The sequence below is a fragment of the Mus caroli genome, unplaced genomic scaffold (assembly GCF_978045245.1).
Source record: "Mus caroli unplaced genomic scaffold, Mus_caroli_1 scaffold_7, whole genome shotgun sequence".
Classification (NCBI taxonomy): domain Eukaryota; kingdom Metazoa; phylum Chordata; class Mammalia; order Rodentia; family Muridae; genus Mus; species Mus caroli.
Window position 1 is genome coordinate 76,923,943 of NW_028227262.1, and position 27,969 is coordinate 76,951,911.

A 27,969-nucleotide genomic window follows, 5' to 3' on the forward strand; every position below is an offset into this window, starting at 1 on the left:
AGGCCATCTCGACTTCTGATTGGCTGCTTGCTGCCCGTGCGCGGCGCCGGCGCGGAAGCTCCTAACTGGTGGTGGCGATGTCCAGCCGGTCCAAGCGGCAGTCCCATGGTTCCACCCGCGGGAAGCGTGAGTCCGAGTCTCGTGGCAGCTCGGGTCGCATCAAGAAGGAGCGAGACCGTGAGAAGGAGCCCGAGGCGGCGAGCTCCCGGGGTAGCCCGGTCCGCGTGAAGCGGGAGGCCGAGCCGGCTGCGCGAGAGGTCCCGGCGCCCGCGCTCCCGGTCGTGAGGGTGAAGCGTGAGCGCGAGGCTGATGAAGACTCGGAACCCGAGCGGGAGGTGCGAGGTGCGCGGGGCCGGGCCGGGCGCGTCCTCTTCCTTTGCCTGCTTTCTTCTTTCTCCTCCTATATTTTTAAAGACCGGTCTCAGGAACTTGAAGTTGTAACCAGAGATGGCCTTAGACTCTTGCTTCCCCTTCTTGAAGTCTGAGATGCCCAGTTTTTTGTCTGCTTTTTACTTTTCCTTTCTTCTGCCTCCCTGACCAGGCTTGAATCCAGCAGACTGGATTGCCTGTCATAATTCATCACAGCATTTCCCTATTAACGAATAGCCTACGTGGGTCAGGTGCTCTACTGACGACTGTACAGATGGACCCTTCTTCGGTTTTTTACCCCCACAAATTCCTAAGAGTCAGAGTCATGCTGTAATTTTTGGAATAAGGCCATTAGTCGAGTCCCAGTGCACCCGACTCAAGTATTGACTTTGTACTAGTTGAATAGTTTGGAGACAATTCTGCTCCTCCTGGGTTTTGCATGGGGGTTGTTCCATGTTGTCTTGTAAAGGATGCTGATGTAATGACCAGCCTTGGGAGACAGATAGTATTATTCCATAGTGCAATAGGGAGGGAGTAAGGTCACAAGAAGATATAATCTCCTTCTTTAAGGGCAGGGATCTTCTGTAAGGCAACCCATTATAAGCACTGGTTCTTTTTCTAGTCTGTTATGGGACTTAACTCTAGGATCTGGCAAAGATGTCATATAATAGGGTACTGTTATTGCTGTAGTAGACTCTTTGTTTTAGTCTGTGATCATGTGGCTTCTGTCAGCATCCATGAAGCTGTGTCAAGCTAACACATGAGGGTTAACTTTAGTTAGAGTTAACACGTTAGGATTAACTCTCAGAACCAGCACAGTTCTTGGACTAAAAGTAGATTTAAGGATATCCAGCTTATCTTAGTACTTGTGATATATTTCATGATACTTTTCCTGCCCATTTGATATTTATTTATTTACTTATTTAGCCAGGCTCTTACTAAGTAGCCCTGGCTGTCCTGGAACTTTCTCTGTAGGCCTCAAACTCAGAGATTTCACCTAGCCTACTCACTCAAGGGCTAGGATTAATGGTGTACACCACCAATGCCTGGCATTTATTTATGTGTATGCATGTACCATGGTATATGTGTGGAAGTCAGTGGGCAACTTGTGGGAGTCCATTCTCTCTTCCTAGCCTGTGTGTCCCAGGGATTGAACTCAGATAGTTGGGTTGGTGGCAAGCACCTTTACTAAGCCATCTCACTTGCCTGGATTCCTTTATGTAATATATAAATTAATCTTTTATTGGTTTTATATATATATGTAATAGGCCTACTCTTAGTTTGCAACTTATTTCATTAGTGGCCTTTTTTTGAATGTTGTCACTAAAGGAAAAGGAAAAGCTCATCTTTCTGAGATGTGTGTGTGTGTGGTCCCTGGCTGTCCTAGAACCTAACTGTAGTGATCAAACTCTCCCAATCTTAGTGATCAAATGTCCCCATTTCGGTGATTTTGTTTTGTGTGTGTGTGTTTGTTTGTTTTGTACCTGTGATTTGAGGAGAGCCTCCAGTCCTCCGTTTGTGATGCTGGAGCAGACCTTGCCTGTGTGTTAAGTGTTCTACCACTGAGTTACTTTCCAGCACAAGTTTCCCATTTAAAAGCCTGTATGGATTTCTCCTCAGCAAAGAATGGCCGAGTGGATTCTGAAGACCGGAGGAGTCGTCACTGTCCGTACTTGGATACCATTAATAGGTCAGTAATATAGAAAGGATGAGGGCAAGATTTGGTGATGTATCTCAGTAGTAGAGCAGATGCCTGACATGTCATAAGCCCAAGGTTTAATCACCAATACTATGCAAACAAACACAATCAGTGGATTTTTTAAAATTTACTTTTAATTTTATGTATATTGGTATTTTGCCTGCCTTTATGTCTGTGTGAGAGTGTCAAATCCCCTGGAGCTGCATGGATGTCTGTGTGGGAGAGTACCACATCCCCTGGACCTGGAGTTACAGATAGTTGTGAGTGGGTGCTAGGAATTGAACAACTGGAAGAGCAGCCAGTGCTCTTAACTGCTAAGCCATCTCTCGAGCCCCATCAGAAGATTTTGAGATGCAGAATACAGTAGAAAATTCTCTAAACTGAGCATTGAAGCATTCTAACTTTCCTCCTTTTATGCCTGTCTGCCTAGAAACTTGTCCTTCTCACCATGCTCAGCCATGTTTTCCCTTTATAGTGGCAGACTGCGGTTTTTGTTTTGTTTTGTTTTTTGAGATGTGTGTGTGTGTGTGTGTGGTCCCTGGCTGTCCTAGAACCTAACCAGGTTGTTGTCCTTGAATTCAGGGATTTGCCTGCCTCTGCCTCCTGAGCGCTGGGATTAAAAGCATGCACCACCACTTTAATATCAGCTTCAGCACACAGGTTAAGTGAAAGAGCTTACAAGAAAGGCACGGATTTTAAAAACTGCTTGAGTGTGTATTACTTTTAGCTTCAGAAGATATCATGTATATTTAAGAGGCATTTAACTAAATAGTTAAATTATTTTGATGACTTAAAAAAAGTCAATACTGAGTTTTATATTTTAAAATAAATTTTATTAGTTTTAAAAGAAGAAAGTAAGACACACTAAAGAGCATGGGCATGGGGTTCTCAGAGGAGAGTTCCTAGACTTTTGTTGTTGTTTATGTGTATGTGTGCCCCTGCACAAGGTCATGTGCATGAGGGGCCTGTGGAGGCCATAAGAGGCCCCAACTCCCTTTGAAGTGAACTTGTGGGTGGCTGTGTGGGTGCTGCAAACTGAAGTCTACCTGTCTGCAAGTGCTCTGAACCATTGAGCCGTCTCTTCCCGTCCCCAAGGTTTTGATTTGTTTCCTTGTTTTTGTATGGCAGAGACAGTCCTCTTTTCTTGTATATTCTCTGGTTTTTCAGTTGTCCTCGACCTATCTTCTAGAATGGTGCTCTCCAATAGAACTCTCCACAACAGAGAATTGGGTTTTAAAATGTTGTTTGTTTTTTGAAACAAGGTTCTGATATATGGCCCAGGCAAACATTGAATTCTTAACTCTCCAACCTCAGCCCTGAGCGTAGGGATTGTAGGTGCCCCACCAAACCCATCAGCAGTTGCTCTTGAGAGGGGATGTTTGCTGTGGGAAGCGCAGGCTACACGAGGCTCTTGGTGGTTTGACATACGGTTTATGCAGTTGAAACACTTAATTTCTTAGTTTGCTTGTGTTGTGGCACTGGAAATCAAATCCAGGGCATTTATGCTGGACGTGCCTTACCACCTCAGCCCCGGAACTAAACTTAAATTTAATTAACAATAATCACATGTGGCTAGTGGTCCCTCAGCAGTACAGCTGTTAATATTTACTATGGAATCTCACATTTGTGGGTTCAGTGGACATAAAACCTTCTTGTCTCTTTCTGCTCAGCACTGATACCGTGGCTTTGTGTTGTCTTAAACTTTCCCACCTGCTTGCTCTCTCATCCCTCCTCCTCTATCCTGTGGTTTTTCTCTTTCTCTTTTGGTGTGCTAGATCTTGTGCTTGCTGGGCAAGTACTTAACCACTGAGCAAAATTCCCCAATCCTTTCCTTTTCAAATCCCCAAGCCCCCCCTCCCCCTTCTTTTAAACAAAAAATAAGATTTTATAGCCAGGCATATTGGTGCATGGCCTTAATCCCAGCACTCAGGAGGCAGAGGCAGGTGGATTTCTATGAGTTCAAGGCCAGCCTGGTCTACAGAGCCAGTTCCAGATCAGCCAAGGCTACACACAGGAATTCAGTCTTAATAAACCATAAATAAATAAATAAATAAATAAAAATTTTAATTTATTTTTGAGCCCGGATCTCACTGTGTAACCCCAACTGGCATAGAATGCAATGTGCAGACTAGACTGGCCTCAAACTCACAGACATCCACCCTCCTCTGCCTCACCAGTGCTGGGATTAAAGGTTTGTGCTACTATGCCTGGCAGAATGTTTTGTCTCTAAGAGGATGTGTTCACACTTGAGGTCCTCTCCCCATGCTCATGGGCTCTTACTTTAGTCCTATTTGTTGCTTTCCCTGCAAAGAGTGTGACTGTAATGGAAGGTTCTTTCTGCTTTCCACCTCTTACTGTGTCATCCAGGCTGATATGGAACTCTTTATGTAGCCAGAGCAGGCCTCAGCCAGTTTATTGAAACTTGTTTCTATAAACTGTGGTTAATATTTACATATAATCTATGTAGATTACTAATCCCAAATATAGTGTCAGTGCTATGTAAAATAGTTGTCATATTGTCATTTAGGGAAAAAAGTCTGTTCATGTTTAGTGGAGATACAGCTTTAGCTTTGCCAAATGTGGATCTACTGGTTTTTTTGAATATAATGAAAAAGTGTGTCCTGGGTGTTTGTGTTTGATGCAGACAGTTTGAGCCTGCTGTGGTGGTGTGCTAGAGGTATGTGGTTTGTGTGTGGTTGCTACAGCCTTCTCTTTTGTATGTGTGTGTGTGTGTGTGTGTGTGTATGTGTGTGTGTGTGTTGGGAGGGGGCGTGGCATGGTAGAACACAGAGTCAGTGCCCCCTCACCCCTGCCACTGTGCTGTGCTCTGTCTCGCAGGAGTGTGCTGGACTTCGACTTTGAGAAACTCTGTTCCATTTCTCTCTCGCACATCAACGCATACGCCTGCCTGGTGTGTGGCAAGTACTTTCAAGGTAAGGAAACGGCCAGGAGAATAAACATGTTCACTTTGTGAAGCTCCCCCCCCCCCCCCAATCTTTATTTCCAGGAAAGAGGAGAAGGTTCCCTCCTTGGTCAGAGTTGAGCACATCTGGAAGGGAGAATGATGTGTGAAAACAGACTAGCTCTCCAAACAATAAGTTTCTAAGCTTCTTTCTTTTTTCTTTTTCCCTCCCTCCCTTCCTTCCTTTTGGTATTGGTATTGGTTCAAACGTGCTAGCAAGTACTTCACCAGTGAACTGCATCCCCAGGCCCTGGGTTTCCTGAGTGCTAGGGTTATACGTGCTGCCACCATGTCTGTTTCCAAAGTCAGTTACTAATGATTTACTACATTTAAACGTTGTTATTTCTATATACGTATATGTATATTTGTGGGTGCCTTTGTGTGCTTGTGTAGATGTCAGGACAGTATGTGGGAGTTAGTTCTTTTTCTACCTTTTCTAATCATGTGGGTCTAGGGGTCAAACTCAGGTCATTAGGCTTAGTGTCAAATGCCCTTACTGAACTTTTTTGCCATCAAGTAAGTAAGTAAGTAAGTAACGTGTGTGTGTGTGTGTGTGTGTGTGTGCGCACGTGTGTAGACCAGGTCTTGATCCTCCTGTCACCTCCCTAATGCTGAGATCACAGGTGTGTGTCACCCTGCCCAGCATGTATCCATATGTATTTGTATATTTACTTATCAAATAATGTACTTTTGGCTGTTCCTAATTTTTGATACATGTGAAAAGTTGGTTTATGTGTCTGCTTTATATTGAAACTGATCCCCTAACTTACATCTTCCTGTTCTTCCTGGTTCTCTCTGTGAGGATTAATTTCATGGGAGGCAGAGGACTTGGTTTCTGCTTTTAACGTGGTAGACCTGATTTGTGCTTTTCTAGGCCTTTCTCTCATAGCCTTTTCCCTGTCCCCACAGGCCGGGGCTTAAAGTCTCATGCCTACATCCACAGTGTCCAGTTCAGCCACCATGTCTTCCTCAACCTCCACACTCTCAAGTTTTACTGCCTTCCTGACAACTATGAGATCATTGATTCCTCGCTGGAGGATATCACGGTATGTGTCCCAGGTTGCTGTGGGGGCCACGTTGTTTTGTGAGCTATCCCAAGAATCCCTGGAAAGTGCCCTCCCTACAAGAGGTCATGGAAGTATTTGGAGGGAGAGCAAAAAGGTGAAATAAATTTAAGATTTCAAAGTAAGTTCATGATGGTAATTCTGTGGCCAGGAAGAATCCATTCCTGCCCACACAGTCCTGGTGTGTGGGGGGCCAACGGAGAAGGAGGTGCTCCCATTTTTGAGCTAGATACATATGACACCTCACTGGAAACTCGGAATCGTAGTCCTTAGGATCCTGTGGTTTCTAACAGTCATTGGTCATGGAGTTGACCAAGGTATAGGGCTGAAGACAGACCTGGAGTTCAGTGATTCAGGGTTAGACATGAAACTGTAGATTGGAGGACTTACTCTGTTACCTTGATTTTCATCCCTAAGGCTGGGCATTGTTATTTTTGGTAGAAATTGCTATTCTGGACATAGCTTGGAGTTTTCTTACAACAACTTAGAGTTTTCTTTTGCTTGGCAGTATGTGTTGAAGCCTACTTTCACAAAGCAGCAAATTGCAAACTTGGATAAGCAAGCCAAATTGTCCCGGGCATATGATGGTACCACTTACCTGCCAGGGATCGTGGGACTGAACAACATAAAAGCCAACGACTATGCAAATGCTGTGCTGCAGGTAGGCTCAAGGAAGATCACTGGGGAGGAAAGATGGAAGCAGTGTAAAGGCCGCCAAGAAATTCCTGTTCTCTTAGACAGTGCAGGCAGAAGGTCTGTCTGAGGGCGCCACTTGAGCATTTGTTCTGCAACCAGCAGAATGCTCCTGTCTGTCTAGTCAAGGTGGTGGCTGCCACATGCTGAGGGATTTTTTCAGGCTCTAGATTAAGGCTCCTGAAGTTTCTAGGTAATAACAGGTGGACTCTGTTACTCCGCAATGCCAAAATTAAACATGCTGCTTGTATTTCCTTCTCTCCCTCTTCCCCTCCTTCCCTTCCTCTTTTCTTCCTTCCTTTCTGTGTGCATGTATGTACTATGTGGGCATGTACATGTGAGAGTTCAGGTATCTGTGGAGTCCAAAGAAAGGTGTTGGGTCCCCTGGAGCTGGAGTTAGAGGCAGTTTTGAGCTGCCAGACATGGATCCTGGAGGTCCCCTGCAAGAGCAGAATGCAGCCCTGAATACAGTTTTCAAAAGTACTTTTTATGACTGTTTGCTTTTTCTTTTCTTTTCCTTTTTTTTTTTTTTTTGGTTTTTCGAGACAGGGTTTCTCTGTGTAGCCCTGGCTGTCCTGGAACTCACTTTGTAGACCAGGCTGGCCTCGAACTCAGAAATCCTCCTGCCTCTGCCTCCCGAGCGCTGGGATCAAAGGTGTGCGCCACCACACCCGGTGACTGTTTGCTTTTTTGTTTGTTTATTTAGTTGGTTCTGTGGTCTTGTTTTTGTTTTTAAGATAGAGCCTTGCTCTGTATCCCAGGCTGACCTGTACTCACTACATTGTCCAGCCTGGCTTCATACTTGTGGTAGTTCTCCTGTCTTAGCCTCCCAAGTGCTGGGATTCCAGAGTTGCACTGCCTTTCTTTTTCATTTTTTTTTTTAAGATTTATTTATTATTATACTGTAGCTGACTTCAGATGCGCCAGAACAGGGCATCAGATCTCATTACGGGTGGTTGTGGGCCACCCATGCGTTTGCTGGGATTTGAACTCATGACCTTTGAAAGAGCAGTCACCGCTCTTAACCGCTGAGCTATCTCGCCAGCCTCACAGCCTTTCTTTTAAAGTCCTTTTTGGTGTACATGTTCACTAAAGTTGGCAGCCTTTGTTTTGTGTGACTCGGTGAAGGACATTTTACTGAGCTCTGAGCTCTGGCATCATTTTCAGAGGGTCAGTTTCTTTTGGACTTTTTTTGTTTGTTTTTTCAGAGATAGGGTTTCTCTGTGTAGCCCTGGCTGTCCTGGAAATCACTCTGTAGACCAGGCTGGCCTCGAACTCAGAAATCCGCCTGCCTCTGCACCCCATATGCTGGGATTAAAGGTGTGCGCCACCACTGCCTGGCGCTTTTGAACTTTTTAAGGACATCCTAGGCCCATCCCAGGCTTTGTTTGAATGATAGCTAGAACAGCTTGGTCTCAAGGGGCTTTGTGTTAACTAGAGTGTTTGATCTCCAGGCTCTATCTAATGTTCCTCCTCTTCGGAACTACTTCCTGGAGGAAGACAATTACAAGAACATCAAGCGTCCTCCGGGGGACATCATGTTCTTGTTGGTTCAGCGTTTTGGAGAGCTGATGAGAAAGCTCTGGAATCCCCGAAACTTCAAGGCGCATGTCTCTCCTCATGAGATGCTTCAGGCTGTCGTACTTTGCAGCAAGAAGACTTTCCAAATTACCAAACAAGGTGAGAGACAAGTCACCCTCCTCTCTTTGACTTACGGACAGCGTATCAAGACTGCTGAACACATTCATTTCCACTTTGCAGTGAATCCTGATAGGAACTGAAGGGACTGTTCCATGGATAGTGGATTAGGCTCTTCATTCTTCTCTGATCAGTGGGTCCTATGCAGAGAAACCAAAGAGATTGCAGCTGAGCGAATACAAACTGTTTCATTTGGCAAATAGTGGTATTGTTTGTGGGGAAACCTGGGCAAGAGCGTGTTGTTGGTGAGCAGCTGCCACCTGTGCTGTGTTCCCCACCTGTGACATGTTCCCCATTGGATGCTCAGGGAACTGTTGGCTCACTCTCATCTCAGAGTCCAGTTCTGACTGCTACTGGGTGAAGTCTCCGGGTCCTATGCAGCACCACAGCACATCCATTTGTTCATCCTTTTGTGTTTGAGACAAGGACTCACTCTGGAACCCTGACTGTTCTGGAGCTCACTGTGTGGACCAGGCTGGCCTCAAACTCAAACTCTGCCTGTCTCTGTCTCCCCAGTACTGGGTCATCCTACACTTTGCTTTTCTTGCTGAGTTTTAGCGCTGTGGTGATCAGGACTGTGATTATTCTAGGAGCCCCCTGGCTAAATGGGGAGGGTAGTTGTTTAAGAAGGTAGTCAGAGTGTGCTAAGTGCTGTGATCAGAGAAGGCAGAGTGTCCTCCTCGTGGGAGCATCTGGGAAGAGTCCTGAGTGGTAGGGAGAAGAGAAGGAGGTGGGTTGGTAATAGGCATTCCAGGCTGGCAGTCATGGAGGTGCCAGTGTATAGTTTGGCATGCACAAAAGTGTCTGGCACAGAGAGTAAGTAGTCATATCTCGGATTCCATGGTCAGTGGAGAGCCAAGGTGCTAGCTGGAAAGGAGGATTTTTCAGTTTATGTGTCTTTGTAAAAAGATTGGATTATATTTTAACAAGGTTGAGAATCAGTTGACACAAAAGTGTGATGTCAGATCTGTGTTTGAGAAACATTATTCTGAGCTGGGCATGGTGGTACACGTGCGTAGTCCCAGCACCTTGGAGGTGGAGACAGGAGTCCAAGTCACCTTTAGCTACATGAGGTCTTTTCCCCAAAAATCCAAAAACAAAATAAAAACTCCATTATTCTGATAAATTGCTTAGAGGGAAAATCTAGTGGCTTGCTTTTAAAAAAATTTATTATTTTATGTGTGTAAGTGTTTTGCCTGTATGTATAAGTCTGTGTACAACATGGATGCCTGGTACCTGAAGATCCAGAAGAGGGTGTCAGATTCCCCACAAACTGGAATTATAGACAGTTGTTAGCTACCATGTGGGTACTAGGAAACCTGGGTCCCCCCGAAAGAGCAGCAAGTGCTTTAAAGTGCTGAGCCATCTCTCCAGCCATCTCTACTCCACACACCTTTTTTTTCCTCCCTCCATTCCTCCCTTCCTTCCTTTCTTCTTCCTTCTTTCTTCCTCTTCTTCCTCCTTCCTTTAAAAAAAAATAAAAAAAGATAGGGTCTCACTGCAGCCCTGGCTGTCCTAGAACTTACTGTGTAAACCAGATCAGACAAGCCTGGAACTCACAGAGCCACCAGTTTCTGCATCCTTAATGCTGAAAATGAAGGCGTGTGCCACCATGCTTGTCTAGTAAAGGCTTTCAGAGTCTCAGGTATTTAAGGAAAGGAGCAGTAGACGATGATAAGGAAAGTAGGTATGGAGCTGAGCGTCTTGGGGTTTAGGATTTTAGGATAACAGAGAGAAAGAGTCACTTGGGAATAGACAGTGTTTATTGATCAGCACCCCATGATTTATTCCCAAATGAGTAGAAGTTACTGAGCCATTTGAGCACAGTGTTTCACCGTTTACAACAAGGCCAGTAGCACCTCATGTGCTATAACTATCAGATTCCAACATCTAGATTCATAAAGCATTTTGTTTCTGGACCAACTCTGAGGTGGTTTTGATCTTTAAGATTTGTTTTATTTTTAAATAATGTGTATGGGTGGGTGGCTCTGTGCATATTTGTCCAGGTGTCCGTGGATTCCAGAGGGTGTTGAATCCCCTGTAGCTGGGGTCACGGGCAGTGGTGAGCAGTCCACTGTGGATGCTGGGAACTGAACTCAGATCCTCATACAAGCAATGGGCTGTTTCATTTCTATGCCAAGGCTGCAACAAGCTACGATATTTTTGTAGAGAAGTTTATTTTGTGTGCCATGGAAGGTTGTATCTGTCAGCCTTCCCTTTAGCTTTTGACAGCTTTGCAGAGTTAAAGCTTAATTGGTTAGAGAGTTGCAGATAAACCTTAACCCTAAGAATAAACTTCCGCTTACCTAGTTTCTTCTGTCAGAGCACAGGTTGTTGTCAGTGAAGCACAGTTTTCTCCAGTGTCTGAGACCTGGGTATTGTCATTTGCTTAGATGTATGTGGTGTTTATGTAGAAGTTTTTGCTGTGGTCATTGTAATTAAATAGTGGTGTGGGGGAGTGGAGGGAAGTAATTTTGTAGAGTTGTCAGGCCTTTGGAATCAGGTTGATGAAGTTAAAGAAGACTATAAAGTCTTATAGATTTTAACTAGATGAGCAGAGAGGCAGATATTTAGTAGCCATTATCCCAGAAATAATTGAGAGGCAGGCAGTTAGTCTCTTCTTAGTCACTCTTATCATGGGCCAGGAATGTTGCTTGTTCCCAGAATCCTTTGTTCCACAGTGTATGTAGATGCCTTTTTAATACTAGCACCAGAAGTCACCTTCCTGAAACACTAGAGTCTTTGTAAGATAGGGAAGGGAGGCAGTCAGAGCTGCTTTGGAGAAGTGGATGTTACAAGGTCTTCCTTCATTCATTGCTGTCACAGGGTGATGAAATACGTTCTGGGACAATGACAGGGTCACCAAAGTACCTTGAGAGAAAGTGAAGACTGAAGACCTTGAGGAGTGCGGGTGTTTGTGGTCAGGTAGAGGAGTCTGGGATGTGACTAGTGGCTGGAGAGGATGAGGAGGCCAGCCAGTCCATGCTGAGTTCCTTCCTGCCTCTGAGCTTCAAGATGTTCCTCTCCCTTTTTCCCAGGGGATGGAGTTGACTTCCTGTCCTGGTTTCTGAATGCTCTGCACTCTGCTCTGGGAGGCACCAAGAAGAAGAAAAAGAGTAAGTCACGATGCTTGGCAAAGGAGCCCTATTTTCTTCTCAACATTTTTTTACAACTTCTCTCTCTCTCTCTTTCTTTCTTTCTTTCTTTTTTTTTCTGAGACAGGGTTTCTCTATGTGGCATGGGCTGTCCTGGAACTCTGTAGACTAACTGGGTTGGCCTCAGGAACCGCCTGACTCTACCTCCTGAGTTCTGGGATTGAAGGTGTGCACCACCACTGCCTAGCTTGTCCTTTTCATTCTTCACTTTGGGGTTGGGGGAGCAGGTGAGGGTTAGCGTGTAGTACACTACCTTCCTCATTTGGAGACAGAGTCCTGCCCCAGCCCAAGCTATCCTGGAACTCAGGTTCCTCCTGTCTTAGTTTCCTCTGCTGAAATGACTTTGAACTCCTGATCCTTCTGTTTCTACCTCCCAAATGTTGGGATTACAGGTGTGTGCCATTAGGCTGCACTAGGCCTGCATAGATCTCGCTCTGTGTTTAGTTAGAATGTGGCTATATTCTCAGCCTGGTTTTTCCTAGTTTGTTTTGTATTATTTATTTATTTAATCTTTGAAATACAGTCTTGCTGCGTAGCCTAGACTGGCTTCGAATTTATGATCCTCCTGACCTAGCCTCCCAAATACTAAGATTACAAGGCCCCAGTGGTGTTTTAAGCAGAAATGCCTGGAGGATATTATGTTAAGTGAAGGAAGCCAGACCGAAGTCTTGACTGTGTGTTATCACTCCAGAAGTGATCTTCCAGCAGCAGAGTAGAATCCTGGTTACCAGAGGCCTGAGGCTAGATGGGCTCAGATAAAGGAGTTAGCAGGAAGAGGAGCTCTCAATGTTCTTGACTGAGTACAGTAACAGTGGTGACAGCCACTAACTGTATATTTCAGTGTAGCTGATAGGATTTTTAATGTTTTGAGCACAAGGAATGATACATGTTCAGAGATGGATATGCCAGTTAGCCTCAGCTAGTCCTCATTGCACTCTGTGTGCATTTATTGAAATAGCACTTTGTCCATTAATAGTTTTTGACTATCAGTTAAAGTCCCTCACCTGCTCAGATTAAAGGGTTTTTTTTTTGTTTGTTTTTTTTTTGTATTTTGTTTTTTTGTTTTTTGAGACAGGGTTTCTCTGTATAGTCCTGGCTGTCCTGGAACTCACTTTGTAGACCAGGCTGGCCTCAGAAATCCACCTGCCTTTGCCTCCCAAGTGCTGGGATTAAAGGTGTGCGCCACCTCCACCTGGCCAGATTAAAATTTTATTTACTTGCATGAGTTTATGAACTCCACTTGTGTGTAGTACAAGAGCCCTTAGAGAGCAGGGTGTGGCAAGCCCCAGGAAAGCTCATTTTTTTGTTGTGGTGGTAGTGGTGGTATGAGGGCTCTATCTGCATGTACACCTCCAGAATCCCATGGTTGTGACTCACCATGGGATGGCTGGAAATTGAACTCATGACCTCTGGAAGAGCAGCCAGTGCTCTTGCTGAGCCATCTCTCTAGCCCCTTGCTTTTCTTTTTTGAAACAGTGTTTCTGTGTAGTTCTGGAACTGGCTCTAAACACCGGGCTGGCCTTGAACTCACACAGATCACCTGCCTCTGCCTCCCAAGTGCTGGGATTGAAGACAAGTACCACCACCCATTAGCCAAAGCATGTTTTTACAGTTCAGAAATGGATATAATTATGCCCTGGAAATCTTGACCCATTTTAAAATGGAGACTTGGGGAATTATGTTCTAGACCCTTAGGTTTCTGCCAGCGCTAGAGCTAGTGAAGGACTGAGCTGAATGTTAAGACCTGTACCTGGAGGCAAAAAGCTGGTCTCCTAGATTCTCACACTAAATGTCCCTCTGACCCTCAGCCTCTCTGGTTTAGTGGTCATTTGATGTTTATTTTGAATACCAGTTGTAGCTTAGAGCTCATAGACTTCAGGTCCAGGAGAGTTGTTCTGGAGACGTAGGCAGTTTAGTGTTCTTCTTTATTTGATTGATTAAGTGTGTGTGTATGTGTGGTGTTTGATTTGAGATAGGGTCTTGTCATGTTGCCTGGGCTGCCTCAAACTCCTAATCGTCTTCCTGTTTGCACTGCCTGAGAACAGGCTTGTCCCACCCAGCCCTCTTGTCCTCTGTGTTCCCATGGCTTTGCTGGTGATGGAGTGTAGTATTTTGCTCTAGAATGCTTGTCCTATCCATGAGGTAAACTCAGCCATGCTCATTCTCTCTGGTCTCTAACTTGTGTCTCACTGGGATTCCAGGAGCCCATGCAAGCTTTGGGTTTTTACTGTGTTGTGTTAGTCATTTCTCTCCTGTCCAGTGTGAGTTCCATATTGTCTCCCTTCAAAGGCATGTGTGATTATGAGAAATTTCTTGGTTGAACTGCTTTTCACTGTGTGTGTGTGTGTGTGTGTGTGTGTGTGTGTGTGTAGTGGGGAGGTCCAGGACTGGCAGTAGAGGTAAGGACTGCCTTACCCAGCTTTCTAAAGGGTGAGTGGTGCCGGGATCAAACTCAGGTTTGCATGCTTGATGGAAAGCTCTAGATTCATCAAACCATTTACCTCTGCCTATTTTTTCGTAGTTTAGTTTGTTTTTTGTTTTGAGGCAGGGTCTTATGTGACTGAAGTTGCCTTTGAACTCTTGATATTCCCCTTCCTCCTCCCAAGTGCTGGGATGACAGGCGTGAGCTGCCGTACCCAGTTCTAGCTCAGTTTTGACTGTTCTATCTATCAGTTTTGATAGTTTTAAAAATATTAAGTATTTTACATGTATGAATATTTAACCTGCTTTTTTTTGTTTTGTTTTGTTTTGTTTTTTTTTTCGAGACAGGGTTTCTCTGTATATAACCCTGGCTGTCCTGGAACTAACTCACTTTGTAGACCAGCCTGGCCTCGAACTCAGAAATCTGCCTACCTCTCCCTCCCAAGTGCTGGGATTAAACGAGTACGCCACCACACCTGGCTCGCCTGCTTTTTGTTATGTGTTTCATGTGTGTGCCTGGTGCTCTCAGAGGTCGAAAGATATCATTGGAGCCCCAGGAACTAGAGTTCCGAGTGATTGTGAGCCACCATGTGGGCGCTGGGAACCAAACCTGGGTTCTCTCTGTAAGAGCAACAAGTGCTCAGCTGCTGGGCCAGCTCCTCAGCACTCAAGCTCGTTCCCACTCTCCTTCTGTCTCTGTCTCCCTCCATCCCTCCCACCATCCTTCCCTCCACACACATGTGTGTCTTTAAGCTGTGTAAGTCACACATTCATTTCAAATGCACATTTTCTGTTTTTCATGACCCAGCCCAGTGGTCAAAGAGTGTCCTGTGGAAGAGGTATAATGTAACTACTTAGATTACTATACCATTACCATGACGATAGCTGTTATAAAGTGAAGCTTCTGTGCTTAGAGAGAGCGTGAGTCTTACACCAGGAGATTCTTGTTTATGCCAGAAATTTAGACGGTGGGGATGTGTTCTCGTCATGCTTTCTGGACTCACAGACGTTTTATTTATCTTTCTACTTGTACAGCTATTGTGAATGATGTTTTCCAGGGATCAATGAGAATTTTCACCAAAAAGCTTCCTCATCCTGATCTGGTGAGTGTCCAGAACAGAGTTTTAGCCTGATACATGCTACCTCAGGGGCTTGGGAAAGCACAGGAGCTTAGAGAGTGGACAGAAAGTATCCCACAAGGAAGTTCCACAAAACACTCACAGTTCTGGCCTTATTGTGGTAATGTGCTGTAACCTCAGAGTTTGTGGTTGGTAGTCCATTGGTTAAAGTGGTCTGACCACTGAGTGCTTCTTGTGTAATCTGAGAACTTCTAAGACAGTCTGGTATGTAAATAAAACCTCTTAGAAGGTGGATAGCAAATTTGTCTTTAAAAGTTGGCCTATAAAGTAACAGGTTTGATGGTGTCATCTCTAAACATGTATGTCACTATACTTGGTTCTAATTAAGCCCCTCCTCTATTGCCGTCCCTGTTCCCATTGGCTTCTTCCTGCCAGGTTTCTCCACAAATAGTTCCTCTTTTTGCTTCATGTCACACAAGCTCTTGTCCTGTTTGACCATCCTCTTTCTAGTTTCATGACACACATAGGCACACACGTGCCATCAGTTTTTGAATGAACATTGTCAGGGGCTGGTTCTGAATTCAGCTGCCTGAGCTCTGGACTAAAGAAGATGTGAGTACATCTCCCACACAGGACACAGTGTCCTCTGGCTTAGCTCCATGCTCATACTCCTTTCCTCTTTGATTCTCATTCATTTCCAGCCAGCGGAAGAGAAAGAGCAGCTGCTCCACAATGACGAGTACCAAGAGACGATGGTAGAGTCCACATTCATGTATCTGACGCTGGACCTTCCCACGGCCCCGCTCTATAAGGATGAGAAGGAGCAGCTCATCATCCCCCAGGTGCCTCTCTTCAACATCCTGGCCAAGTTCAACGGCATCACGGAGAAGGTAACCAGGTCGCCACCCTTGCCTGCTCGTTTGCTTTGTTTTTAACTTTCTCATCCTTTTCACAGTGTTAGCGGCAGGGCCTCAGAAGTAGAAGGCAAGCTCTCCCAGACCAGGCACTCCCCAGCCACCTTGTCTTTACACACATGTCATATACTTACACATGTTGTAGGCATTCCCCAGCGCATACGTCTCATATATGCACTAAGTGTATTGCCTTTCTCAAGCCTCCCAGCCCCGCGTTTAACTCTTAACTTAGAGCCCCTTCCTCCATGGCTCATGCCTGTATCTGAGTAGAGAGAGGTGGGAAGTTTAGATGTTTGGAAACAGTAAATACAGAAAGCTCATCTTTCAAAAATTATTATTTTTATGGTTTTGTTTTTTGAGTTAAGGTCTTATCTAGGCAAGTTAGCCTAGAACTTGCTGTGTAGAACGAGCCTTGAACTCGTGATTCGCCTTCCAACACTCAAGTTCTGACTTACAAGTGTAGGTCACCATTTCCAGCTTCAACAATTATTTTTAATTTGTCTATTGCTCTTGTTTTTTGTTACTAATATGGATGCTTACCCATAAGCAGCACATTGTGGGCAGTATTGGAAGTGATGTCCCTGGTCTGTTGGGAAGCCATCTCCTGGGGTGGAGTGGGGACCCTCTTCTCTCCGCCCCCTTTTGCTCAGTGTTTCTCTCTTACTGAGCTGGAAGGGCAGTCTAGACACTGTACCATTGGTTTTTTGACAAGTCACTCTATTTTATTTTGCTAACGTTTTAGAGGAAGATCCAAACGCCTTCCTTTGTAAACATTTCTCCATTTTTCTAGATGCCCTTCTAATGAGTCTGCTGTTTGGAAGGGAAACAGCCTGTAGTCCCTCACTAGCAGAATCAGAGAATGAGAAGGGAGTCTCTCACTTGCTGTTTAGTAAGGTCATTGTCCAGAGGGTTTTGAAGTAGGCAGATTATAATTTTCAATCAGTATTTTCTTGAGTGCTAGGAGATGGCTCAGCAGGTAAAAGTACTTATCACATAAGCCTGGAGACCCTAGTCCGATGCCTGCAGCCTGCAGTAGAAGGAAAGAACAGACTCCTGAAAATTGTCCTCTGGCCTCCAGACGTGAATTGTAGCATATGTACACTCACATTCACCCAACATTTCTCATTTCTCTCTTCTCTCTCTCTTTCTCTAACACATGCTCACGAGAGAGAGAGTGCATGCACACACACACACACACACACACACACGTAATAAAATGAAAATATTTTCTATTTTCTTGGGCAGCTTGTGGATCTCTGGAGAAGTCTGTTTTCATCCCTTCTGAACTCAGTCAGTTCCGCAGGAAGCCTTGTCTGGCTGTTTCTCTCTAGTTACAATTAGTCTTTCATTCCGGTCTCTTAAGTAAATGTGAGTTTTTTGCCATACTAAGGTTTGAGCCTTGGCCTCTTGTATGTTAGGTAAGTGCTCTATTGGGCTATATACCCAGACAAGGATAAAAATTTGTATAAAGAAAAACTGTTCATGCCGGGCAGTGGTGGCGCACGCCTTTAATCTCAGCACTTCGGGGGGCAGAGGCAGGCGGATTTCTAAGTTCGAGGCCAGCCTGGTCTACAGAGTGAGTTCCAGGACAGCCAGAGCTATTCAGAGAAACCCTGTCTCGAATGACCAAAAAAAAAAAAAAAAAAAAAGAAAGAAAGAAAGAAAGAAAGAAAGAAGAAAAACTCTTCACAGTGCTGGAAAGATGGCTCAGGGATTAAGAGTGGTTCTTGTAAGAACCTAGGTTCAATTTCCAGCTCCTACGTGCTATCTTATGACCATCTGTAACTCCAGTTCCGGGGAGCTGGCTCCCTCTTCTGGCATCTGTGGGCACACATGGTTCATAGACAGACAAATTACCCATACATGTAAAAGGAAAAGCAAAGCAGAGCCTCTCAGTGTTCACCAGCTTTCCATCCCTCGGCCTAGACTCAGTGTTCACCAGCTTTCCATCCCTTGGCCTAGACAGGTGCCCCGCCCTTCCCTTTCCCCTTGGCCATACAGCGAGCTTACTGGACATGTGACACACTAGACTGCTTACACAAGCTTGGAGATTTTTTTCTCAGATGTGTGCTTTGGTTTGAGATACGTCAGTGAGTCCTGTGTGCTGAGCACACGGTTTTCCATAGAGCTACACCCCCAGCCCAGGTCTTTACACAGGAGGGGTGTGAGAAGTTGACAGCCACCTCCTTTGGAATACTAAGGGTGTTTCACTGCTGCTAAGTCAAGACATTTTCCTCCATTTTGAGTAAAGTAAGATCTGTATGGTGGAAATTCAGCTTTTAACTGACTTTTTCATTAGATTAGATAGTTGTGTTTGCCTGAGCCCACACAGCTGTAATACTAGTTTCAGCAACGTGATCATATACTGGCTGACATAGCCCATTGTCAAGGTATCTTACTTAGTGTTTGCCACACTGCTAATCTTAGCCTTATTTGTGATTTCTGAGACTGGGTGTCTTTTGAAGTCTAGGTGTGATGCAGAATTGTGTTTAAAAACCAGAACAAAGGTCAAGCCCCCACTGTAGTATCTCCTGAGTGCTGGTGCCTGTTCTAGTAAGTACCTCCTGAGTGGTGGCAATGATGACATCAAATTGTCTTTGTAGGAATACAAGACTTATAAGGAGAACTTCCTGAAACGCTTCCAGCTCACCAAGCTGCCTCCGTATCTAATCTTTTGCATCAAGAGATTTACTAAGAACAACTTCTTTGTGGAGAAGAATCCAACAATTGTCAACTTCCCTATCACGTGTGTATCGCCCTGCTTCCCTGTGCTGGGGTACCCCCACATCTTTCTTTTCTAGATAGGGTTTTAGGTACCCCAGGCTGTTCTTGGACTTGACAAAATGATCTTGAACTCCTGAAACTCCTGCCTCAGCCTCCCAAATCTGCAGCTGCACATCTGGCCAGGAGTTTGGAAGTCCTTCCATGTTGTTTCTTTTGGACTGACGTGGTTGGGGAGTGTAAGAACAGCTTCCTACATCATAGACATGGGGCTCTTGCTAGAAGGATCCCTAAAGCTGGATGCTTCCCTAGATCCAGCCATTTCTTTGTTTGCTTATTTGAGATTCAGTCTCATATAGCCCACTCTGGCTTTGAAGTCACTGTAATTCTAAGATGACCTTGGACCTTTTGTTCTACTGCCTCCTGCCTTTCTAGTTCTGTAATTACAAGCATGTAATAATGATAGCAGACTGTCATAAGTTACAGATTTTAATATGGGACTTTTTAATTTACCCTGCAGTTGAATTCCCATGGCTATTTTGAAGGAGCCAGAAGTATACCAGATGGTTTTAGTTGGCTGCCTTCTAATTCAGAAAGATCTCATTAGGATAGACCATTGGTTTTCAGTTCCAAAGAGCCAATGTTTTTAATTTTTTTTTTTTTCTTCGAGACAGGGTTTCTCTGTGTAGCCCTGGCTGTCCTGGAACTCACTCTGTAGACCAGGCTGGCCTCGAACTCAGAAGTCCTCCTGCCTCTGCCTCCTGAGTGCTGGGATCAAAGGTGTGCGCCACCATGCCCAGCTGTTTTTAATTTTAAAAATTTTATGTGTATGGATACTTTACACACACATATGTCTGTATCATATGCATGCCTAGTACCCACAGAGGCCAGAAGAGGCCGTTAAATTCCATGTAACTGTAGTTGTAGACACTTGTGAGCCCCCATGAGGATTCTAGGAATCAAACATATTCTTGTGGAAGAGCAGCTGGTTACCCTGACTGCTGAGCCATCTCTCCAGCTCCAGGAGACAGTGTTTACACGATCTGAAGAAGTTCTCTGAGTGTGTGGAGAAACCTCATGGTTGTGTGACAGTGAGTGTGTGTCAGCATTTGGGTACTGGGGTTGGAGGAAGGGCAGTGTCTTAAGCCTGCCTGGCAGAGAGAAGGCTGTGTATGAGCCTGTGATGCTCAACTCGGGAGTGCCTAGGACATGCTCAGCTTTCTAGTGACTGGGAGGTTGTTCATTTTGGTCGGTATAACAAAGCAGTTTGGGGCAGTAGTGGACAGGTGCTTCCCTCTTGGATTCTTTTCCTCCCATTTCCTCTCACTTTCCTCACACCAGCAGCATTGCCTGTTTTTCCGCTCTGGAAATATTTCCAGTTCTGGTTTCTGTGCAGTCTAAAGTGTTGGGCTGGAGAAGTGGCTTAGTGGGGAGTGCCCTCGGGGCCATGCGACTGAGCTGGCACGAGCCCTAAGGCTCCTCCTTCCAGGTCTGCTCTCCTCCTGAGCATCTGGGATAGCACATAGTGGGGAGAGGGCGTCCTGGGGATCCTCTCCTCTTAACTACTACACACTGAGAGGCCAGGCAGCACTGTATCAAAGAGCTTTATCTGAATTTTATCCACCTTTTTTTTTCTTTTTTTCTAAAATTTGGAAACAGGATTTTGCTATGAAAATCAGGCCTGGTCTTTGCAGAACTTGCGAATCCCTGGCTCAGCCTCCTCAACCTGGAATTTTAAGTGTGTGGCAGCTGCCATGTAGGAGAATTTCTTAGTGAGGAATACAAGAGAATTTTCTTTTTTAAAAGAATATTATACATTTTTTTAAAGATTTATTTATTTATTATATGTAAGTACACTGTAGCTGTCTTCAGACACACCAGAAGAGGGCATCAGATCTCATTACAGATGGTTATGAGCCACTATGTGGTTGCCAGGATTTGAACTCAGGACCTCCGGAAGAACAATCAGTGTTTTTAACCGCTGAGCGATCTCTCTAGCCCACAATTTTTTAACTTTATGTGTGTAAATGTCTTACCTGCATGTGTGTCTGTTTACTGTGCATCTAGAGCCTATGGAGGTCAGAAGAGGGCACTGGATCCTCTGGAATTGGAGTTACAGATGGTTGTGAACCATGTAGGTGTAGAGAAATGAACCTGGGTCCTCTGCAAGTGCAGCCAGTGCTCTTAACCTGAGCCATGTCTCCAGCTCCTCCTTACCCCCACATCTTTTTCCTGTTCTTTGCCACCAGCCTGTTTGCATGACAAGTAGAACACAGAAGCCACCTGTCTGTTCTCTTTAGTGGGACTCCAGAAGCACTGTCTTTCAAATCCCATCAGTCAGGATGTATGACAGAGCTAGTCTCTTGTGAGTTATCACCATCACCAGTGTGCTTCAGCTCCAAGGGGGCTGCAGCAGGTGGTCCTGTTCAGTAGCTGCTGGAACGCTTACCCTCCTAGCTTTCCTTGTGGCCTGGAGTGTGGCTGTTTTCATTTGTGCATCTGGGAGTTGTGACTTCAGTAGCTTGCCTTTTGGACAGCTTGCTCCGGAGAATTAGAAAACAGGAGATCTATTCTTAGAATAGGACTCAATGACTTTTTTTTTTTTTTAAAGATTTAGTTATCCTTTAATCCCAGCACTTGGGAGGCAGAGGCAGGTAGATTTCTGAGTTTGAGGCCAGCCTGGTCTACAGAGTGAGTTCCAGGACAGCCAGGGCTATACAGAGAAACCCTGTCTTGAAAAACCAAAAAAAAAAAAAAAAAAAAAAAAAAAAGATTTATTTATCATTATAATAAGTACACCGTTGCTGTCTTCAGACACCCCAGAATAGGGCATCAGATTTCATTACGGCCGGGCGGTGGTGGCGCACGCCTTTAATCCCAGCACTTGGGAGGCAGAGGCAGGCGGATTTCTGAGTTCGAGGCCAGCCTGGTCTACAAAGTGAGTTCCAGGACAGCCAGGGCTATACAGAGAAACCCTGTCTCGAAAAACCAAAACAAAAAACCAAAAAAACAGATTTCATTACGGGTGGTTGTGAGCCACCATGTGGCTGCTGGGATTTGAACTCAGGACCTTTGGAAAAGCAGTCAGTGCTCTTACCTGCTGAGCCCTCTTGCCAGCCCCAACGACTTCTTTACATAGAAATTCCTACATTGTATTTCTTTTGTTTCTGGTGTGCACTTAGACCCGCATGGATGTTTGTAAGCCGTGGCACATATGTGGGAAACCGAGGATGACTTAGAGGATTCAGTTTTCTTCTCCACTGTGTGGATCCCAGGGATCAAACTCAGGTCACCAGGCTTGCATGGTGACCACTTGACCAGTAGACTCATTTTCCTAAGTGTTTTAGATTTGTTTTAAAAAAAACCTTTATTGAGACAGGGTCCCTACATTGTTTTTTTGGATCTCAATATGTAGGCCAGGCTGACTTTGAACACACAGAGATCCTCTTGCCTCTTCGTCCTGAGGAATTAAAGGTGTGTGTCTGGCTACGGTTTATTTTACATCATTACAATTAACACAGCTCACATAGGTAGCAGAGGCATGAAATGGGAGTTTGTTTATTCAAGGCTTCTAGACTAGGAAAGCAGCACTGAGGAAAGTGGATCCAGAGAGTATGCATCACTTTTGTATGTGAGTGCTTTGGTCAGCATGTGTGTGTACACCACATGTGTGTGCTGTGCTCTTGAAAAGCAGAAGATGGGTTGAGAGACCTTGCATAAAAAATAAGAAAGAGAGGAACTGAGGTGTTTATCTCACTTCTCCAAGCATTCACATTCATCTGCGTGTCACACAGGAACAACACCACACATACAAAGGAACAGAAGGCAGCTGGCTCTCTGGACCCATTTTTTCTTCAGTGCTGGTTTCCTAGTCTAGAAGCCTTGAATGAACTCCCATTTCATACCTGCTACTTAATGTGAGCTGTGTTGCTTGTAAGGACTTTACCTCTGACTTCACTGAAAGAATGAAAGCAGTAAGGTCCTTGACAAGTGAGAGGCTGATGGTTTGCCTAGTGTTCAGATTAGGTGGTCACAGTGGTGGCATAGCATGGAGTCAGTCTTCCTGTAGGGTGCCTGAGGGCAAAGGACAGGTGCTGCCTGAATCCTGGAGCTGCAAGGTGGACTCCCAGGTAATCCTGTGGTCAAGCCCCTGCTCAGCTCATTGCTCCCAGGGCAGGCAGAGGAGTCACATTCCTTGTGTAACCTGCTTAAATTCACAGCCGTCATGTGACAGCCAAGATTTCCATTCAGGTCCAGGTGAGCACAGAGCCTGCACTTTGGGCTCCTAGACTTGCTTCTAAAGGGAATTTTCCTGAGATAAGTAGTTGCTGTTGAAAAATGTAAATTCAACTCACTGGAACTTTTTTGGCACTGCAAACCCTCGCAGAGGTAGGACCCTAAAGTTAACAAGTCAATAGTTCTGTGTGTGGTTCATTTGTTCATTTGTATGGGGCACATCTCTAACTTCACAGCCATGGTCTGACTTACTTTGTTTTTTATCTCCAGAAATGTGGATCTGAGAGAATACTTATCTGAAGAAGTCCAAGCCGTCCACAAGAACACCACCTATGATCTCATTGCCAACATCGTGCATGATGGCAAGCCCTCTGAGGGCTCCTACAGGATCCACGTGCTTCATCATGTGAGTGGTGTGGCCCAGAGCTGCAGAATAGGTGGTGCTCCTGTGCTGACTTTGAGCTTGTTCGCCGGTTTTGGGGCCTGGCTTCAGAGCTCTCTATGTACCAGAGGCAATGGCTTTAGTTCTGTCTTACTGTTAGATGTTCCCTGAAGCTTTCTGAGGTCCTGAGTGCTGGCTCTGCCCCAGCACAGTCACAGTAGACACTGGTTTTCAACTGGAGTAGAGGCCAGGGATGTAGCCACAGACCCTACAGTGCTGTTACACCCTTCCTTAAATCCAAACTATTGATCCTAGTTAATTAGGAAACTGCCTTAGATTATGTGGATGTATAATGAAGTGTTAGGTGCTCTGAGGGTCTCCTGAGGATTCTCATACCCAGCCAAGGTTGAGAACTTCTGTTCTGAGTCAGAGCCCCACCAGCCAGAGTGACTTCTCAGCCCAGCAGCAGTGGTACCATCTCAGGGCTCCTTACAATGGCAGAGTCCCAACCCCGTGGAACACTTCATTATTTAACAAGACCCTTTGATGTGTTTGAAATTTACATTTTTGAAGCTTTGGTTTTGAAGCTTTGTCTTTTTATGGCATCGTTTTTGAGACTAGGTCTCACTCTGTAGCCCAGGCTGGCTGAGAACTTGAGGCAGTCCCACCCTCAGCTTCCTAGGTTCGAGGATCACAGGCATTACTACCTAGCTGAACTAAAACTTTTTTAAGAGTGTGCCTAAGCTGAAAATAAAAGCATCCACAGGATATATGTACAAACACAGGATTTAGTGTAGGTTGTTTTAACTTGGTTAATGTCTCTAGGACTAATGGTTTACTGTCCTTAAAGCTTAGCTCTCACACAAGCCAGTAGCATTGGGATTTGTGGTTAGATATTTGGCCTCAAAGCCTGTGTGCTTAACTAATCTTAGAACCAGAAAGGGACTTGCTGAAGTGGGCCTGCACTTTCTCTGTTGCCCCTGTATTTTGAACTCAGAGTATGTATAATAAATGCAACAACCTATCATCACAGCCTTTTCATCTGTCAGATGTCTGGCTGCATCTGCACGCATCCCGAAACCTTGCTCATGCAGCATCCTGTGAGGGGGGTGGCTGCGTGGGCATCACTGGTCTGCAGTGTCCACCTCATGCAGCATCCTGTGAGGTGGTGGCTGTGTGGGCATCACTGGTCTGCAGTGTCCACCAAGGTGCCTTACTTCATTCTTTGTTGTTGCTTCTCTGAGAGGGGGAGAATGTCTACTTTTAGGTTCTTAGCAGCTAGATTCATGTACTTTTTTAGGAGTTTGTCTGATTTACCTTTTTTTTTTTTTTGGACAGGAAAAAAGACATTAGAGATTAGAGGGCTTTCTCTTTTTCCTTTTGAGTGGCCACCTAAATTCCTTTCCAGAAGGGTAGAAATGGGTTTGGGGATTTAGCTCAAGTGATGGGGTATCCAGTGTGCACAACACCTTAAGCTTGATTCCAGTCACCACATAAACTGGGTGTGGTGACATACACTCTAATGCCTGTACTCCAGAGGTAAAAGCAGAGAATCAGAAGTTCAAGGCCGTCCCTCCTTGGCTAAAGAGAAAATCTGATGCTAGACTGGTTACGTGAGGGCACCCTTATATACAAACACGCAGAGAAAGGACAGAAAGGAAAGCAGAATGTTTGGGACTTCATTGTACTTCAAAGGCTCCTCCACAGGAATTGAGGTTGCCTGAACTGTTCGTTGAATCAGGTCTAGCCAAGGTTACGAACCATCCTCCTGGCTCTTGCTGATGTTTAGTGGCCATTCTGATGTGTCTGTCTCTTGGCTGTGGTCATTTTTAACCTCTGATTTTGGAGAGCCATTAACCCATCTCTTTGTGCTTTGTGCAGGGGACTGGCAAGTGGTATGAATTACAAGACCTCCAGGTGACAGACATTCTGCCCCAGATGATCACACTGTCTGAGGCGTACATTCAGGTGGGTGTGGGCCAACGCAGGAAGTGGAGCTGCTGTAGCCTTGCTTGCAGGGCCCGGTGCTTTGAGTGTAAGGGGATCAGATTGTGTGGCTCCGGAAGCCAGTCAGACTTACAGAAAGGAAAAGCATGGAAGCCTATCAGTCAGCAAGGAAGAAAAGAAGTGTGTGTGTGGCTTTGTGAACTAGCAGAGATCTGTAGCTCTAGTCCTAGGAGATCCAAAGCTGTCTTCTGACCTGTGTGCACACCAGGCATGCCCACGGTGGGCACATACATACATGCAGGTGAACACGCATACACCTTGAATAATAAATAACTGAAAAAGGATGGAAGAAAAGTCACGGGGGAGTGGGAAATGAAAATGGAGCGAAAGGGACTGTTGTGGACAGTGCGGACTGTTTTTGAGACTGGTGTGTGTATCGGTGTCCTGCTGTCTGTTTTCTGCACAGAATAGTTACTTGATGGCCAGCTCACTGAAGAGATCACTTTCTATTTCTGACAGATTTGGAAGAGGCGGGACAATGATGAAACCAACCAGCAGGGGGCTTGAATGCCTTGTTGGGTTTTTATTCCCAAGGGCTATGGCTGAAGATGGTAAATAAAAATACTGAAGCTGTAGCTGAACACAGACTGACTGAAAGATTCCTGCCCCAGTCCAGTTTTTATGGATTCTGGCTGCATCACCATGAAGGAGCCTGTCTGCCCTGATGTTCTGCGCTGTCTGTCTCCGGCAGCACGTTGTGGTCAACACTTCTTCCCTTTCAGCATCAGCGGGCAGAACTCTTACAGATGGATGCCTTATTTGAATTGCTGCAAGTATCAAAGAACAGATAGTTCGGTAGAAACATCAGGTCTGGAGACCCTAGGAATAAACGTGAAGTCAGCAGCACCCTTCTGTCATAGGTAGTGGCTTTCCTGTAGCTCCCTTCATCTCCTCGTGGGACGTGTGGGATGGATTAAATATCCTCCTGTTTTTAAACCAGTTGCTTGTTTCATATACCCCATTGAGACTTGTTAAGGGTTTTGTTTTCCTTCTTAACTTTAATATTATATACTCCTGTCTGTAGTCTGTCAGCTTGTGGGTGGGCACTATCCTTGTCTCTTCCTGTCAGCTTTTGGGTGGTATGTTGTTAGGGGTGTATTTGTCTCTAAGTCACAAAATATCTGACTGAAATGATAGGTTTTTGTGCCTACCCAGAAGGCTGACAGTGGGTGATTTGGGACTGAGGTCCACCCTCCGCCCCCAGGCAGAGAAGTGGAATCATTGCAGCTTGAGCAGGTCTCTGCCAGGCTGATGGGAAGCCCAAGGCAGGGGCTGACTGGCAGAGGAATTGGACAGAAATGGCTTCTGTCAAGCTCAGTCACTGAAAGGTTAGAGGCCTTGGGCCTGAGATGTGGGCAAGCTGGCACACCAGTGGGCAGCAGGCAGCTCATTACAGCAGCTCTCTTGGAATTGGTTTGTTTCTTTTTTTTTTTTTCTTTTCTCTTTTTTTAATTTTAGAGACAGGGTATTGCTATGTCCCTATCTGGCCTCTAGCTTTGCATCCTCCTGTCTCTAACTGTGTAAGAGTGCTGGGATTACAGGCCACCATTGCCCTTCGGTTGGCTGCAGCTGGCCAGGGACGGCTCAGCAGGTAAAGAAGGCACATGCCACCAAACCTGATGACTGGAGTTCATCTCTGGTTCCACATGGTAGAAAGAGAGGACCGACTTGTGCAGATTCTCTGACCACCACATGTGCACTGTGGCACACTCAGGCCCCCCTCCCACACTAAATAAAAGTAATTGAGAACATTTTAAAACATGTGATTAGCAGTGATGGCAAAGGCCTGCAAGTATGGACTTGGGAAGGTTGGGGCTGGGAGTGCAGCTCAGTGGAGAGCACTTGCCTGTCAGTACCAGACCATGTGCTCTGCCCTAAGCTCTGGGAAAAAGGATTAAAAGTAAAAGCTGGGAGCTGGTAAGATAGCTCAGCTGGTAAAGTGCCCACCTTACAGAATCCAGTCCCCCAAACTCACGAACAAACGAAAGAGAAAAGCCAGCATGGGATGCCTGCTTGTAATAAAGCGACAGGAAAACAGGCAGCTCCTCAGGGCTTGCTGGGCTAGTGAGGGCCGCTGTCTCAAAGGCAATGTGAACAATGCATGAGGAATGAGGGCTGAGGGTCTCCTCTGGCTTCCATATGCACAGACACCCGTAACCATGCTCACTACCCACACAAGTGCACACAAACATGCACATACACATAGTAAACACATTGGAGTGCACACACAAAGCTGAATGTCATGCACATGTGTGTAATCCTAGCATTTGGGAGGCAGAGGCAAGGGGACCATGAGTACACTCAGTTTCAAAAACCAAAAATGCTGTGTTACTGGGCTGTTTGGGGCCTTTGGTGCTGGGGACTTGAACTCAGGGATTTGTGTTAGGCAAGTGCTCTGCATTTATACATACCCGGTCCTGGAAAAGTAGAAAGGAGCAATACAGATTACAGAGCAACTTGGGTCAGATCCGTGTTCATCCTCCTACCCAGTCAATGTGCCGTGTGTTTTTACATATATGTACATAAATGATTCTGAATAGTATATAATAAAATAATAAATATAATGAAA

General features: G+C 45.3%; 1 protein-coding gene across 2 annotated transcripts; it reads left to right on the forward strand.

Annotated features, from left to right (window-relative positions):
* The first annotated feature begins 18 nt into the window (after positions 1-18).
* Usp39 (ubiquitin specific peptidase 39) lies at positions 19-27,969 on the forward strand. 2 transcript variants are annotated; one of them, XM_085840531.1, is made up of 13 exons: positions 19-342; positions 1,990-2,059; positions 4,907-5,001; positions 5,940-6,076; positions 6,603-6,755; positions 8,242-8,467; positions 11,524-11,601; positions 15,097-15,164; positions 15,842-16,030; positions 18,658-18,800; positions 23,282-23,417; positions 25,275-25,361; positions 26,092-27,969. In XM_085840531.1, the coding sequence occupies exons 1-13, from the start codon at positions 78-80 to the stop codon at positions 26,161-26,163; spliced, it is 1,719 nt and encodes a 572-aa protein (XP_085696657.1). In that variant the 5' UTR covers positions 19-77; the 3' UTR covers positions 26,164-27,969. The 2 variants fall into 2 exon arrangements, with proteins under 2 accessions (XP_085696657.1, XP_085696656.1); XM_085840530.1 differs by having other exon boundaries at positions 22-342; positions 25,860-27,969.